Consider the following 16,870-nt stretch of genomic DNA (forward strand, 5'->3'; position numbering starts at 1 on the left):
TAAAATATTTGCAACAACGAGCAGGAATTCAGATATATTTCGAATCCGAGGATTCTAGTGCGGAACAAAAATACAACAAATTACATTTAATACAACAAAAAAATTTACTATAGTTCTAACACGATCAATGTAGAATGCGGAAAAGATACAATGTTGTCGTTTCTTAAGAATACTGGGGAAAATATTTTGTAAATATATGTACAAACTTACTATTTTATGTAAGATATGAAAAATATTCTCATGAATAATGGACTGCTTAAACATTAGATCCCCCATGTATTTATTTTTCAATATATATTTAGGCTTAAAAACCAGTGAATTTTATTAAGTAACAATTAGATCTTGAATATGAATTCTCCTATCTTCATTTTTAGGCATGCGTTCCTATGGTTAAGTACTTTTTTAATTCAAAGTTATTGCAAGCTAATATTTTCCTCCCAAAAAGTGAGTTTTATCCCCTCAATTGTATGCATTGGATTTTCTTAACCCCTTCGTATACAATGACGAGTCTGCTTCGCTATGGAATTAATAAATTTTTAACTTTAAATTTGCAATTAAGGGAAAGTATTAAGTAATTTAAAATGCAAAAATCGCTTGAATCACTACCTCAAATGCCCTTATATTATTCTAAGGATTAAAATAACAATAATTATCCCAAATAAGATCTGCTATCTAATTAGGAAGTTAAGTAAATTCGTATGTCAAGAGATTAATGTGTTATATATGAATATTCTATGAATAACAATTTTAATCATCCTTTTATCAAGACATATTTATATAAAGTCTATTAAAAATTTAGAAACATCTGAAATTATATAGTTTTTGCTGCGTATAGTAATTGAAAGAAAAAAATAAATAAAAAGATACGTTCCCCGATTACATGGTCATAATATTGAATGCAGAATTTGAATAATTTAGGAAGTATTTAGCAAATTTAGTGCATACTTGGTTAATCACTTTTAGTGTAGCTAAAAAGCTACGATACCACAAATATTTTTTTTGTCGTCAGTTGTAGTCGATAATACTTCTTTAGTGTAATAATTGTAGCTTGATAAATTAGATTGCGAAAGAAAACAGATATTTTATTGTAAATAAACTTAATTTGCAATTGTACAATTTACTTACTTCAGTAATTAATAATGAAGCTAGATAATTTCGCTACAATAAAGTAACTTTTTTTAACATGCATTTGCACAACCGTGTAAAAAAAAAAGAATATTTGATTAAATTTAATTTAACCATTAACTAGATTTTAGTCAGGCAATTCTCATAGTGAAATGAATAAAATAAATTTACCGATTCGTTACCGAAGAAGTAACAATTAGATGAATAAGACGGCGATTAACTTTAGAACTTTAGTTTGAATGATGAATTATTCAAAACAATTCTATCATCCTATTCATGAATAATATAAAAGTATTAATTTCTGTAATAATTCCACTGGCAGATAATCGAAGTGCTCGATGAAAACATTTTTTTTCTCCATAATCTATGATAAAATCTTAGTCGAAGGGAAAAAGATTAGTCGAGAAAAATGTGACGTTTTATTCACTTGCCAGCTTATTGATTCTTCTTCTAAATATAATATAAAGTATATGCTGAATGAAAATTATAACATTTAAATCAGATGACTAAGAATTTGGACTTAACGTCGTCGACATCCATTGCATTGAAGTCTGGGTCGACCGATCAAAATTTTTTGGCAAAATGCGACATATTTTATGATTTATTCACATGTCACCTTGTCGGTTATATTGCCAAAAGTAGGGAAAATTAAAAGCTTGATGAATGACATTTGAATTAAATGTCTGAAAATCTGCAGGTATAGTCTTTAATATTCATCATATTCAGTTCACAATCGGCCGCTTTAAAATTGCCGGCAGAATGCGATATCCTATTCAGTCGGATATATTCCCCGAATTAGTGCAAATTATAAGTTAAATGAACATTTCAATCAAATATCTGAAAATCTGCAGACTTAACCCCTTCGACACTCAACGCATTGAGTTCATAGTTGGTATACCAAAAATTGTCCGCTAAATACATCATATTATTGACCTACCACTCTATCGATTATTTTGACGAATAAAGTCAAAACACTTTAATCGTTACTCGGATATTTCAACTGTTTACATTATATTAACTTCAAGGCTGTTTTTAAATAATCATATTCAATAATGCGCATCTCTCTACAACCATCCTGAAGTGGTAAACACTTTTATCGACGAAACTTTGAGAATTTCTCGCCGTTGGGGGGTGGCAAGACGCTGCCGACAGGGGGGCAATTGCACCCCTGCTACCTCCGCTTCTGCATCAGAAACCGAAATTAATTGTGGCCTTGGTTTATTTTTAATTTCTAAAGCATTTGATGAGTGATCTGATTGCTTAAAATAATCATTCCGAAAGAAAAAAAAATAGAGTTGACCTTGGCAGATCTCCGTAGCTGCATTTTTAATGTAAAATTATCTGAGTGATATCTTCTGCCCAAAGCATTGCTTTAAAAAAGTAGGATTGTCCTTGATGGATTTGTTAATCAGTAACTCTCATTACATTATCACGGTTGCTATTCTAAATGGCTATATTATATTTTTTAATCAACCAATATATAAATTTTTTTAATCAATCAATAATTTTTAATGGGTGATGATTTGGAGATAGTTTGTTTTCTAAATATTTCATTCGATGATAGACAACCGATTATCTATAACTCACATACAGGAGACTAATTTTATCAATTTTATGCTATTTATAGAACAAGGGGGGGGGGGAAGAAAATTTCAGTTTCTATGGTTTAAAATATTTTATTTTAAAAGTTCCATGCGGAAAATTTTCTTCAACACTAGAATTACCAAGACATTCATTTTAACGGTTTTCAAATTTCATGCTTCATTATGATTCAGTTTTTAACTAAAAGCTCTAACATGATATCCTATAAATGCAAATACAAATTGTTTTTCTTGGATTTTTTTATTAATAAATAATGAATTATTACATTAAATGTTGTTTTCATTGTTATATATTTTTATTTACATTAACTAAGTCAAAAGTGTCACCACAATTTGATGAGTGTGGTAAAACTAGATATATATTTAACATTGGTAGTTTTAGTGTTAACACCAAAGTTGCTTATAATATGGAATAAATACAAGGCCTAATAATGACATCTTTCTCAGAAAAAGTATTAATCAGACGTCATTACAACGAAAACAACAAATGAACTAGCAGAATGCATTTTCGAAGACAGTGAAGAGACTCGATTTCGTGACGTCATTTTATTTTAATAGGAGAAACACGCATTATGTACAAGCGACGAGCACACACATAACACAGAATGACACAGAAAGAAATGAGGGAAAAAGCTCTTGAACATTTTATCCCTGGTCTTATATAACCTGAGATATTGATAGGGAAAATATTTTTTCATGGTGCTTATATATAATGAAATTTCGATAGGGATTTTCGCTACAAGCTCCGAAGAGGCAGGGGAAGCGCAGGGATCTTTAAAAAAAAAGAATGTGCTTAGTGGACATTTTTCTAGGCCTTCACGCGGAGTGTGGGAAAGTTAGGCTTTTAGCCGATTCAGCAATTTTACAAAGCTTATCTTGAATTAATTAAGTAGAAGCTGTGGAATTGGATCAGGAAATAAGAGAATATTTTAGAATGAAGTTACTATGGGCTAAATTGAGGTAAAACCGTGGAAATTAACTAAATTGAAATTAGAGTTTAAAATATCATTATATATATATATATATATATATATATATATATATATATATATAATGCGAGGTATATATAATGGTTATATAAGGCGAGGGATAATTTATTTCGGCCCTGCTTTTTCCCCAGTTCTGCTTTTGCAATGCGCTGTGGCGGACGCACAATGTCCGCGTCTTTTTGCTTGTAAATAATTATGCTTTCCCGATAGATTAAAAAGAATTTTAAAATGTAAAAAGTCTCTTCACTGTCTTCAAACTGCATTCTACTTCACATAAAATAATGTTACATATATATATAAACTTTTAATATACTTTAATCAGTTTCTCTTCTAAATGAAGAATTTATTATTAAATGGTTTTTGGTTTTTTTTTGGTTATATTAACGTCTCGTTTTGAAGCAACACTAGGGCTATTTTGGGACGGACTTCGTCATTTTGAACCGCGGTCAGATGACGAGGACGACACCTGAGCTGGCACCCCCCTCTCCACACCACCCCACACCAACGGGAGGACGTTTGGTCATGACGGATTTAACGTGCAACAGACCCCCTTACACGACGGTTCTTCGGTGGAGTCGGGTCACGAACCTGAAACCCTCCGGTTCCGAAGCCGAGACCTTACCACCAGGCCACCGCGGCCCCTATTATTAAATGAAGTCCTTATATCAGACTATTTCAAGAGATATAATGCTATCAGTGACTAAACATAAAGATACTATTCTTTTTTTTCCGGATGATATACTGCAGACAATTTCTAAACAAGCTTACAGATTAGTTTTACGTTGAGATACTTGAATAAAATTTTTCAGAAGTTAGCTAATCGTAAAGAAAGACAGTTACGTCAATTGAGCGAAATGATAAAACTGCGACAACACTAAAAATATGAAAAAAAAAAAAAAAAATGAAAAATTTGCACAAACATGAAGCTATTTTATTAACTTATTGTTAATGTAATTGTGTTTAAACTTTTGTTATTGAATGCTAATTAATAATATTGAGATGTTTCAGAACGGTCATTACTAAAGCAACGCCATTTGAAAAAAACTAATAAAATTTTATTATATTCTTGAAAAGTTTGTCTGCTGTATTCGGAATGAGCAAATTTGGTGGTGTACCATTATAAATTAAAAAAAAAAAAACCACCTTGTAATATTTAACCCTTTCGAGATTATTGAGCCCCATTAGTCGGAGTCAAGCTTAAACAAGAAGAATCTGTCGCGTTTCTTTGTCACAGCTTTTTTTAACATTACTTTTGAATTACTTGTCTCTTGTTTACATACTTCATATGTCATTATTTATTCCTTTTCTGTAATTTACATTAATTAGATATGCCTAAAAGTAGTATTAGTATTTCCTAAAATAAATTTTATTAAGTAACACACCTTTAAAAATGTTTGTTTAAAATTCAAGAAAATACAAATTGCATAAATACTTTTTTATAAATATAAATTTCTTTTAAAACAGAATTGTGCGTAAAACTATCAAATATATTTTTAGAAAATCAGTTTTAATTTTCAAATTCTATAAAATCTTATTTTTATAAATCCTTAAACAATTTCGATTTTATAAATCCTGGTTTCCAAATCTATTACTTTAGAATACTTTAACAGATATAGATGAAAGTAAAAATTAATTGAGTTTTTTCAGCCCTTAAAAATTATTTCCGAATTTCTTCATTTACACTCATGCTTAATAGTAATAAATGAAATTTATTTCGATTAAGTACATACATAGTACGTTTTATGTAAACTGTCTAAAATTCTTGAATAATTTTTTATAAGTATATAGATGTAATAATTAAAAGGTGATGCAAAAATAATATTTCAAGGCACTCCTACAGAATATAATTTCAAGAACGAATTAATTATTATCGAATTTATTGTTTCTTATGTTAAATTATAATAATTTTTAGAATACTTTAACAGATACAGATGAAAGTAAAAATTAATTGAGTTTTTTCAGCCCTTAAAAATTATTTCCGAATTTCTTCATTTACACTCATGCTTAATAGTAATAAATGAAATTTATTTCTATTAAGTACATACATAGTACGTTTTATGTAAACTGTCTAAAATTCTTGAATAATTTTTTATAAGTATATAGATGTAATAATTAAAAGGTGATGCAAAAATAATATTTCAAGGCACTCCTACAGAATATAATTTCAAGAACGAATTAATTATTAGCGAATTTATTGTTTCTTATGTTAAATTATAATAATTTTGAAAGTTAGAGGGAAAATGTTTCAATATTTATTTTTAAGATAATTTGAAATTTTTGGACTGAGAACATAGTTTTTATTATATCGATTGCATTTCTTCACTTCAATTCAGCGTTTTTTTTAAACTTTACATTTTTAGTATTCAACTTTCTCTATCAATTTAAATTCGTATCCCTTCCAAAATTTGTATTATTTAAAAAATTTTCCGTAATATTTGGATTTTTAAATAATTAAAATAAATAATAATTAAATAATTTAATAATTAAAAAAATAATTAAATAATTTAATAATTAAATAATTTAATAATTAAAATAAATTATAATTACAATTTTTAGGTATTAAATAGATGAATGGAAAGCGACCTCAGGTGTTAAAGACTAAAAGCGTTGGCAGAAAGACTAATTTCGAAACCAGAAAAGATCATAATAAGGAGGAAATAAGTTCTTTTCAAATTATAAGATAAATTAATTTTTCAACATAAACGATTCAAAATACCAAATATAGTAGATCAGCGATGAGAGAATACAAAATATCGATTAGAGATTTTCAGACTAACGGTTTTGAAGGAACATTTGTCACAACATAAGAAAAATTATTGATTTCTGAGGCCTTAAAAAAACTTTCCATGCCAATTCTCTTTTCTGATAAATCTAGTTACAACAAATCTGAAGTAAGGAATTTTCTTATGCTGAATAAAGAAAAGAATTTCTTTTCATTTGTATACTTACCGATTGAGATGGCCTTCGAGGTGAAAGGAAGCGAGTTCTTGATGTACTGTTTCTTGGCGTTTTTTGTGAAGTTGGCAAAGTATTGTCATCATCAGAGAACCTTGCTACCGTTGATGTAACTGGTATGAATGTTGATTTGGGTTTTGATAAAGTACTTCTAATAGCACTTTCTAAAGTTTCTGTTGGTTGTTCATTGTCAAATGAAACCGTTACGCTTGTTGTTACGAAGGAAGATTCCAGGGTATTTTGGCGAGATTTGTACCGAGAAGGAAAAATGGAAGCCGTATTTTCATTCTTCGCAACTGTCGATGAAGATATTTCCTTCATTTTAGAAACTGGCGATTTCATTTTCTCTTCAGGAATTACAGATTTGGAAGTTTCTGACGATGTTAAAGTTGGAGTAGAAACTATTGAAAATGTTTCACTTGGTGTACTTGATACTGGGGATTTAGAAAAAGAAGTAGACGAACTCAGGACTGATACAATAGATGATGATGGAGCAGATACTTCGCTAAAACTACTAGAAATTTGTTCCACCGCTTTGCTGTGACTTCGTTCAACAGTTAAGTAAGTCATTGTAGGTGTCGCAGTCATAAAAGTTGTAGGATCGGCAACAACACTAGAAGTGCTCTGAAGGATTTGCGCATATTTACCATCTATATAAGTGCCAATAACTTTAGTTTCAAAAACTGTTGTTGAGGTGCCATCTACAAAAGTGCCACCAAGAACAGTGACAAGTCCCGTGGGATACTGATTTTGCGAAGAGGATAATTTTTTTACTTTATCGAGGTCATTATTAACCTGCCTAGTTGATGGCAAAACTGCATTATCCGAAATATGCTGTAGAAAAGTTTCTTTCATTTTATTTTCCAATAAATTTAAGTTAGGAATCTGAGTTTTGATTGTCTCTAAAGAATTTTGTGGAGGCGATGCATAAGCTAAGTCCTGAACAGCCTCGTGCATCTCTTTCTCGGAAGTTAAATCTTCATTCGGAATGAATGATTTTGTTGGAGATTCTGAAGATTCCGGAACTTCTGATGATGTTATTACGATTTTTGGCGGTGTGGTTGGCTGATGAACTTCAGATGCTGGAGTAAAAACAATAACTGTCCCGTCCACTGTAGTTTTAAAATTTAAAAATCCTCTGACAGTAACAGTAGGGAGACCAGGTGTGCTGGATAATTGCTCATCCTGGGATAGTGCTGTTGCGAAGATACAAACAAGCAGTGCTGAAAAAAAGAAATAATAATTACTTATATATAATTAATGTTATTAAAATACTTGATAATTCAAGTAACTCCCTAATAATGAGTTTGTTAGTTTCACAAAAATATCACCTTATACGATATAAAGAGCTACTTGTTGCAAAAAAGATATAAAATAATTGGACAAAAAATAATTGTACGAATTTGAAATAAAATATACTATTATATATTTATATGTAACAGCAATGCTTTTATTTACAAATTTTGACAAAAATGTGATATATTAAGATAAAAAAATAATGTTTCTTCATCATCGTTGTCAAATTTCAAGATTAATCGAAAACATTTTCTTGCCGTTTAAATGAAGTTTCCCTCTAAATTGTTTTAAACATTTTAGTTGCTTCGAATCTGTCTTCTTGTAAAATATACTTTATTTTAAATAATTTGTTTTTAGCAGAGAGGCATATGTATGAATTTCTTTATACAATGTAAACACATGAGTAGGGTATTAGAATTTCTTTCAGAAGGAGGATCTTCATTTAGAGAATACAGCTATTGATAACTTTTAGGGTTCTTTTACGATCCTTTTTAAGTATAATATTTTACTTTTCAGTTTTCATATATGCCATAATATTTTAAATAACGTTAGACATAAATAATGCAGGTTTTAACACAAAATATTTTTATTGGTTTTATATTTGGCCCTGAAAGGGTTTTGAATGTGGTGTTTCTATGACCCTGGAACGGCATTAGAACAAAATCGTGTTATACAAGTAGCGGGCTATGCAGAGTTTACTTGTTTTTCTATTCACACGTTTTCTTCTAATGCCCCGAAGTGAAATATTTGCTTAATTAGCGACTTTGATTTATGCATTTTTTTTGCAAACCACACGCATTTGTCTTCATGAGTCATCTGAACTTAAGAAGTTGCTTTAAATTTTTGTGGTGATTCCATCACAACATAGCCTTAATATATAGGTTGCCCCAAGACAATGATCAGTACCTCTTGTAATTCCGTGCATTGCTTTATGATGTGGGTGTGAGGACGATTCAGTGATGTGGGTGTGTAATTTTATTCATTACTTAGCAACACAGAGAAATGCGGGGTAGCTTAAGTATAGAAGATTTGTAAGGCAACATAAAAGAGTTTGAAAGTTCAGAAATTTCATCATTCAGAGTTAATATAATGAACGCAGGAAGACCGTGCTTACTAAATACCAAGGAAGGTGCGTCAGAAATTGAATTTTTTTTTCTCGAAGTACTGACCTACACATATGACACAAAAACGAAGCTTTCTTTTCTTAAACAAGGTCTCCCCATATTGTAATAATAAAGCTATAAAGAATTGAAATGTAATGATATTGACTGTGATAGGGAATAATTGCTTTACATTTCCTTGTAAATAAATCTCGACAATGAAAATTTGGCATTTTTTCCAAACATTTATTATTTTTACTTCTCTATTTACCTGAGCAAACTTGCAGCAGGATATGTTTTTAGCTAACGAGCGAAACCCCACTTCTGATTGTTGTAAGAGCGTCATATACAATGGCGTAGAAAGGGTAAGTAACACCCGGACATCATCAGTGACTTATCAAATACATATGTTGCATAGGGCATAGCACATTGACTGAATATTATGGCTGTATTTTATTTAAATGATCAGGTTTCTTCCTAACAGCTAAATGGGATTTTGAAATCTCCCTATTTAAGGTGTAGCTTTTATCATTTTACTTTTTTTGCATCGTTTGTATTTAAAGTACAAATATTTCCTGATCCATGCTTTCTCTGAAGTTAAAATTTTTTTACTTAATGATTCGATTTTTGTTGGATTTTACACACATCAGCTAATGCAATTTGGAAGCTCGCAGACGTCTGGGAATTTTACTAGAGAGAATGCATATCCATTACACTCTTACACCCAGAGACGTTTTCCCCAGAGTCTATTTTCTTACATTTTACATCATCAATCTTGTTCAAGAAGTTTGATTTATATTTGTTTTGGTTGTAAGATTACCTACGATTACAATATTTATCCTAAAGCCATTCATTAGCTCGAGAACTATAAAACATATATTTTTTTCTTACATAATAGTATCCATTGCAACTGCTTGCATTATAGCGATACAAATATTTGGGAGCAACATTAAAAAAAAAAAAAAAAAAAAACTTTAGTAAGAAATAGGGGAATTCTTCAGTTTCTTGAATACACGCTTTGCGAGATGGGAAGATATAAAATTTGGATAATTATTTTTCTTATTTCAGAACGCACCGATAGCAATTTTTCAGTGCCAAAGCAACTCGGAAATATAAATTCGAACTTCTTTTCCCCAGCCTAGCCTTTACTTTTTCTCTCTTCCCCGGTCCCTGCGTTAATTTGCGAGACAGCGTTGCTCGGAAATACGATTACCACTGAAAGTTGCTTTGAAGCAACCTCTGTATAATATAATACTGTGTTAATTCACAAGATTTTGAAATGCTCCATCGAAACTTTAGCTGTATCGTTTAGTATTTAAATTTTTACTCCCAGATTTCAGTATTTAATTTGCTCCTGAATTTCAATATGTAAATTTTTTACTATACGCAGCAATGTTGGGAAGAGTCGAGCTTCCATCGACACCTTTTTTGTGCTGTAAAATCGTGTTTTTTTTGGAGAAAATATTTACGTATGAATCATATTCTGATTGCATATTAGCCATATTCTACTTACATATTAACTGGCCATTTAAATAAAAAAAAACTCATGAATGCACTTGTTTAACTTGTTATTTGAAACAATCTGCTATATTACAGTATTCATTTTCCATATTATCTATCATAACTTATATTTTTGATACTCAGTTTTATCATGGTAAGTTCGAGTCCGAGATGACTCTGTATGACGTTGTCTTCATGGGAGCAGATAGAAAAAGGCTCTAATAGTTAGTTATAAAAAAATGTATTTATATCTCGTCTTTACAGGAAAGACACCTATATAGATAAATTTAAAAAAGTAAAACCTAATCTAAATATAAAATAATCTAAATATATCTTCCATTCAAATCGTTAGAGCCATTCTCGAAATACACGATATAAATTCATATGTATACAAAAATTGCTCGTTTAAAGTTATCAAATTATGCTGAAATAGGGCATATTACCAAAAATAAAGAATTTAATTTAGAATATCTTTACTATATTTATTAACAGAGATATATAAACATAATAGTTTCATTCCGAAGGAATTTTCATGACAGAGTTATATTCACTCCTTTGGAATGGAAATGAATTAAAATGTATTTTTTTCCCACTGAAGGTCGTAAAAAATTGTATGCATGAGATAAATTAGAAAATTCTGCTCAAAAACATTTCTCAAATTTTATTCACTATTTAAATAATATAAAAAATGATAAAGATTACTATAAGCTAAAATTGGAATACTTAGTCTATTGATTCTACTTGTAACTATCTCTTTATGCCAATTAATTAATGTAATTGTTTTATTTCTTTTGGAAACAAGTTTCCTCAAGATTAGAAACTTGAAGTCATGAATTTAAATAAAATAATCCTGTTCTTCCAGTTACCCTTGCTGTAAGTGTTTTTCCCAAGTATATAAATATGAAGAAAAAGCATTAATTCATCCCACAAAGCATATAATTCATACTGAACTTTTTAAGCACTTCGGGATATGGTCAGTATCGATTTTAAGAATTTGAAATTTTACAATAAGGAGATAGAAATGAATCTCTCTATATATTAAAATTTTATAATCTAAATGGCTAATTATATCATATGGTTAAGAATGAAAAATAACTAAACTTGAAAGGAAAACTATTCTAAAATAATAAAACTACTATAAGAATTAAAATTTGAATTTATTTTAATAGTTTTTTTTGTTGCATTTTCTCCTAACCCCTTACAATGCATATTAATAAAATCTTCTTTTTTCTGGAAGTGATGGGGCGATTGTATGCATTCATAGAACTATAAACATTTAGCAATCTTGTGCTTTAAGGTAGGTGATTTTTTTCGAAATTATGATTTTTTTTAAAATTTAATATATTTGACGTTTGAAGAGGTTACTTTATAAATCACTTAGAATTTTTTTTTTAATCTATTATTTTGGGAAATTATACTGGATTTTATATTTGCATTGACATACGTTTTAATGCTATTTTATATCTTTAAATCCTATTTTGTCAAATTCTTTGAGAGAATTTTCTTACGAAAAACTTAAATTAAAAACATAAATTAAAATATAAGGCATATTTTTTGTTCAAATTTGGTATAATTATTTCTCAATATGTTCTGAAGTTCCTGAACTAAACAATAAGTACTCTTTTAGAAATATTCTATAGTTATTTTGATGCTTTACAATGTGAAAAAAGTTGAAAATTTCGTGTTATTAATCAGTCGAACCCCAAACTTTAATAAATGGATTGAAATACAACTTATTTTTTAGTTTAGGAACTAGATAATGTATTTTTTAAGCTATCTGTAAACTTTTAAGCAAATCATTAAATAAGCCATTAAACTAAAAGATTTTTCCTTTATACCTCTATTTAGCGAAAAAAACCCCCCTTTTTTGACAATTTTTTTAAAAAGAACTTTTGCCACTTAACTGGTATATTTTGGTTTCATAAATACTTTTTCAACCTTTTTTATGTAAATATTAAAAAGTGTAAGCATTTTTGAACGTTTTTCAAAAAATCCACCTATTCACCTACCTTAAATGTATAATTTTATTGGAGAATATTTTTGGTGTGAAGAACAAAATTCTATATATATATATAAATTATTTCTAATATATTCTCAACATGAATCTTACCATGATAATGAAGCATTGTTATCATGATCCATTCATGAATCACAATGAAGCGAATGTGTTAAATATTTTAGTGCCCGTTTCAGGACTATTTAACTAGGTGTAATGATACATCGCTGAGGTTTTACTGCACTTTCAACTTGAATAGTCATTATATAGAGATAAAAGGATTCTGAATTCAACAGGCGAAACTTTTCTCGGGTGTTTTTTTCATTGTTTTCATAAAAAATATGAATGGCAATCAAGAGAATGAGAGTGATAGAAGGTTTGTAAAACAAAATCTACTCATATTTCATATCATGTTTGTATTTGTCCTTGGATTTGTTTAGGTATGATAAGAAGCTTAGCTACTCTTATTTCACCTCGATAAGGCAGAGGTTATGCTTTAATTAAAATAACTCGCGTGACTAGAGCGAATGAAACGGAAGAGTTTTGCTTCGGCCGCGTTGTTTTTCTTACGAAAGCGAATCTGTTTTCTTTATATCTTTATGTAGGTCGTTTCAGGTGTAACCTGTTAATGCAGCTATTCGCTCGGTGTCATCAAAGGTCTCCTGCCGTGTCATCCAAAAAATGAGCCATGGGAAAGCAGTGTAACAAAAGATGGGATCATTTTCTGGCTGTTTTAATTCTAAATATATGCAGCAAAGAAATTTTTTAAAAAATATCAAAAAAGCTCCTCCCTACTGATGGTTTTTTTCAGACAGACATTTAGCTATAATATAGCATATTTTCAATTTTTTTAATACTTTTACAGTGTGCATAAATTTATGACCTGTTGAAACTGAATAAAAATAATCAAACTCATTTCTAGAAACTTTTAATCAATTAATAGTTCAACATGGAACGATAAACACTGACAGCGCCCATTTCTACCATATAATTATAAAACTAGTAAGCAAATATAAGCTAGGAAGTTGTCTAGAATTAAAACATTGCTTCAGAGTTTATCAAACTACTATATCAAATCATATCCATTAATTCTTTCTTTAATTAATGGTGAATATAATTATTTTATTTTCCTGAACATTTTAACACTTGGAAAAGAAATCGACGAGTTAGTTTGTTGGAGCCGGGCACACTCCAAACATTACTCAGTAATGAGAAAATATTCATTAATATTTTAATGGTTGTATGTTTAAGCAGTCAAACGTCGCCAATTAACGAGAAAATTGTATAGAATTAAAACAATACTTCAGAATTTATCAAACTACTGGATCAAATCAAATTCATTCATTCTTTAATTAACGCTGCATGCACTTATTTTATTTTCTTGCACATTTTAACACTCGGAAAATAAGTCAATGCGTTAGTTTGTTGGAGCAAGAGGTGGCCACACTCCAAACAGGAAACTTACTCAGGAACGAGGAAATTTTCATTAGTACTTTAATGGTCGTATGTTTACGCATTCACACATCGCCAATTAACGGCAATATTTTTGAAGAATTAACTTTATATAAATTAATCTATATATAAATTTACAAAAATATTCATCATAAGCGAACATGTACATAAAACACAACGGTGAGATCAGGCACTTGTTGGGTGATCGGCCATTAAAGTATTAAGCAACAAAGTTGTCAAAAACAGACTAATGTTTAAGAAACTCTGCCCCGGATCATCGCATCGCAGTATTGAATCAATATTGCGATTTAAAAGTTAAATAAAGTGAAAATCAAATAAAGTGATGAAATCGTCAAACTAACTGGAGAGCAATGCATCATCATTCTTCCAGAAACTTACATTTTGAAAATATTGCTTCATCTGGGTTTGATCAAGATGCAGTAAGCTGATATACCATCATCTTAAAAATAAATCCTAAAACCATTTTACCACAAAATATGTTATTATTATTGAAAACAACGAAATTGTCGAAAATTTCTTTATAAAATGATTAAAATTTTGGACTTTGGGTCTTATTAATATGTAATCATATCACAACTTCCCCGTGATCTGGGCGTCTTGGGTTCGAATCCCGGTTCGGGCATGGTTGTCTTCATCTGTGTTCCATCTGTGAGGTGTGTGAATGTGCCCCCCTGTAAAAAGGTGTTGTGCATGCAAATGTATTAGTTTCATCTTCATATGAGCTAAAACTCAGACTTCTGCCCTCGGGTGCTCAGGGGTCTTTACCCTCAGAAGCTACTGCACTCTCTTTCTGTGGTAACACGGATACGACATCATCATATCGCAAATGCATTTAATTATATGCTTTATTCAAGTTGAATAAATGTCATTAATTTGAATATAAATTCTTAACATTTTCAAACCATTATGTAATATCATGAGCAATTTACAATACAAATCTGAGTGAATTTTTACTCTTTGAAGAGTAAGTATTATTTGGGTCTTTCCAAAATATACCAAATAAAGGTACATGTACGTTGCCTGAAGGAGAAAAGTGACAGGAAAAGTAAAGTTGAATCTCGTATTTCCTCGACTAAGCCTGTCTTTTTGATGAGCCTTTTATCTGGATCATGGTGGTTAGCCTTGCAAAAATAGTTTGAATTAAAACTAGCTAGTTTCCTAATCAATATTCTTGTCCCCTAATCAGCCAAGAAGAATAAGCCAGCCTAGACAACCTTAACCTTTTGTGTCATGGTAAAGCTCCAGTTATCTGTTTTAAGCATGCATCGTTTATTGACATTATTCCATTTACAAAAGAAGTATTAAATATTGAAAAGTAAAACTTTAAATGTAATGATATGGAATAAACATAAACAATTGAAAACAAAACGATGGAAAACAATGCCGTTGATCTATAAAGTATCTATTGTATGCAATAACTGCAGGCAAGTTAATTACAGTGTTCTCAATAAATATTGCCTGTTAAACTTATTTTTTACCTTGATTTGATGGCAATCATTGATTTAATAGGGTTAAAGCTGGATGAAAAATAATTAATTGCTCGCTGCTGGTATACATGATTATTAATATACTAGGAGATAATGGAACAAGAATGTCAGATCATATCAATCATATGAAGCGTTTTGTTATGTAAATATTCGATTTTTTTCAAGTAGCGTTTGCGCTTCTGTTTTATTGAAACGCTAAATGAATTTTCATGCTAATTTAGAGCATGACAGGAATAAGTCTCAGCTTCCAATTTGGCATTTTCAAAGTATATATATATATATATATATATATTACTAAATTTTATTAATGTTGGAAATAATGTGCAAAAGATGAATAAAGCAAAACCAACAGGAGTGTTCTTCTCAAGACTTTCTCCTGTATTTTTGTAATAGTTTTGTACTTAACTTCGTTGTAGAGTGAAGAGAATTTAATATATATTTTGGAACATAACTACTCTTTTATTTCGTTTTATCCAAAATTTTATATGGATCAGTTTTGGTGAAGAGGCCATATATCAAATTTAATTCTTTTCCTTTTCTTTTTTCAATTGGCTTAAGTTAAATCCATCGGAGCCAAAGTTCTCTCTTTGGTATAGTGCGGAAGTTTGGAGAAGTGTCGATTCAGGTGTTGCCCTCGCCATCTGACCACGGCCAAAATTTCTAGGTTAAGCTCAAAATAGCCGTTGTGTTAATTAAAAAAGGATGTAAATAATACTAAATTAAACTATTTTCAGTTATCGTGTTTAAAGAAAGAAAAATAGATATTATCTATAAAGTAATTTTTTTAGACCAAGCAAGAATCTAAAAACGTGAAGAGTTTTTTAAAAATTTGGAAGCTAAATTTTTTGATGATTATCATGTTTTTCTTATACTCCGAATTCGAGAAAGCATAAAGTTTATGATCTTTTGCAAATGAAAGTTTAAATTGTTTAATAAAATGTTATTTCTTGGTTTCATTGTGGAGTTATAAATATGAACCTACATTTAGGAGTTGCGTTCATTTTCCCTTATTGTAATTAAAAATGTAAATTTATCAATATTTTTATTAATGCTATCAATGGAGTTTTAAACCGAATTTTGGAGTTATTTCCATGTTAATTTTAAAGAATACTTATGAGTACATTTTAGGAAAAAAGTGAAATTATTAAAGGCAGAGAAAGGAAGAAAGAAAGAAAAGAGCAAAACAGGGAAGAAACAAAAATAGCAGAGGAACAGTGATGCAATTTATATTTTTGATGTCAGAAAACAATCTAAGAAATGTAAGCTGATGTTATATATAAACATTAACACATTTTTAGAAAGGAATTTTACCACATCTGGTATTTCAAGGTCTTAAATTGCTAAACTA

General features: G+C 29.8%; 1 protein-coding gene across 1 annotated transcript in view; it reads right to left on the minus strand.

The window, feature by feature from the left end:
* The window catches only part of LOC129958990 (mucin-2-like), a 68,881-nt gene that overhangs the window by 4,740 nt on the left and 47,271 nt on the right, over positions 1–16,870 (minus strand). The window contains exon 2 of the mRNA XM_056071758.1: positions 6,665–7,893. Within this exon, the coding sequence (XP_055927733.1) occupies positions 6,665–7,893 (1,229 nt within the window). The remainder of the gene's footprint in view (positions 1–6,664; positions 7,894–16,870) is intronic.

Source organism: Argiope bruennichi, chromosome X1 (assembly GCF_947563725.1).
Source record: "Argiope bruennichi chromosome X1, qqArgBrue1.1, whole genome shotgun sequence".
In the NCBI taxonomy this organism is placed as follows: Eukaryota; Metazoa; Arthropoda; class Arachnida; order Araneae; family Araneidae; genus Argiope; species Argiope bruennichi.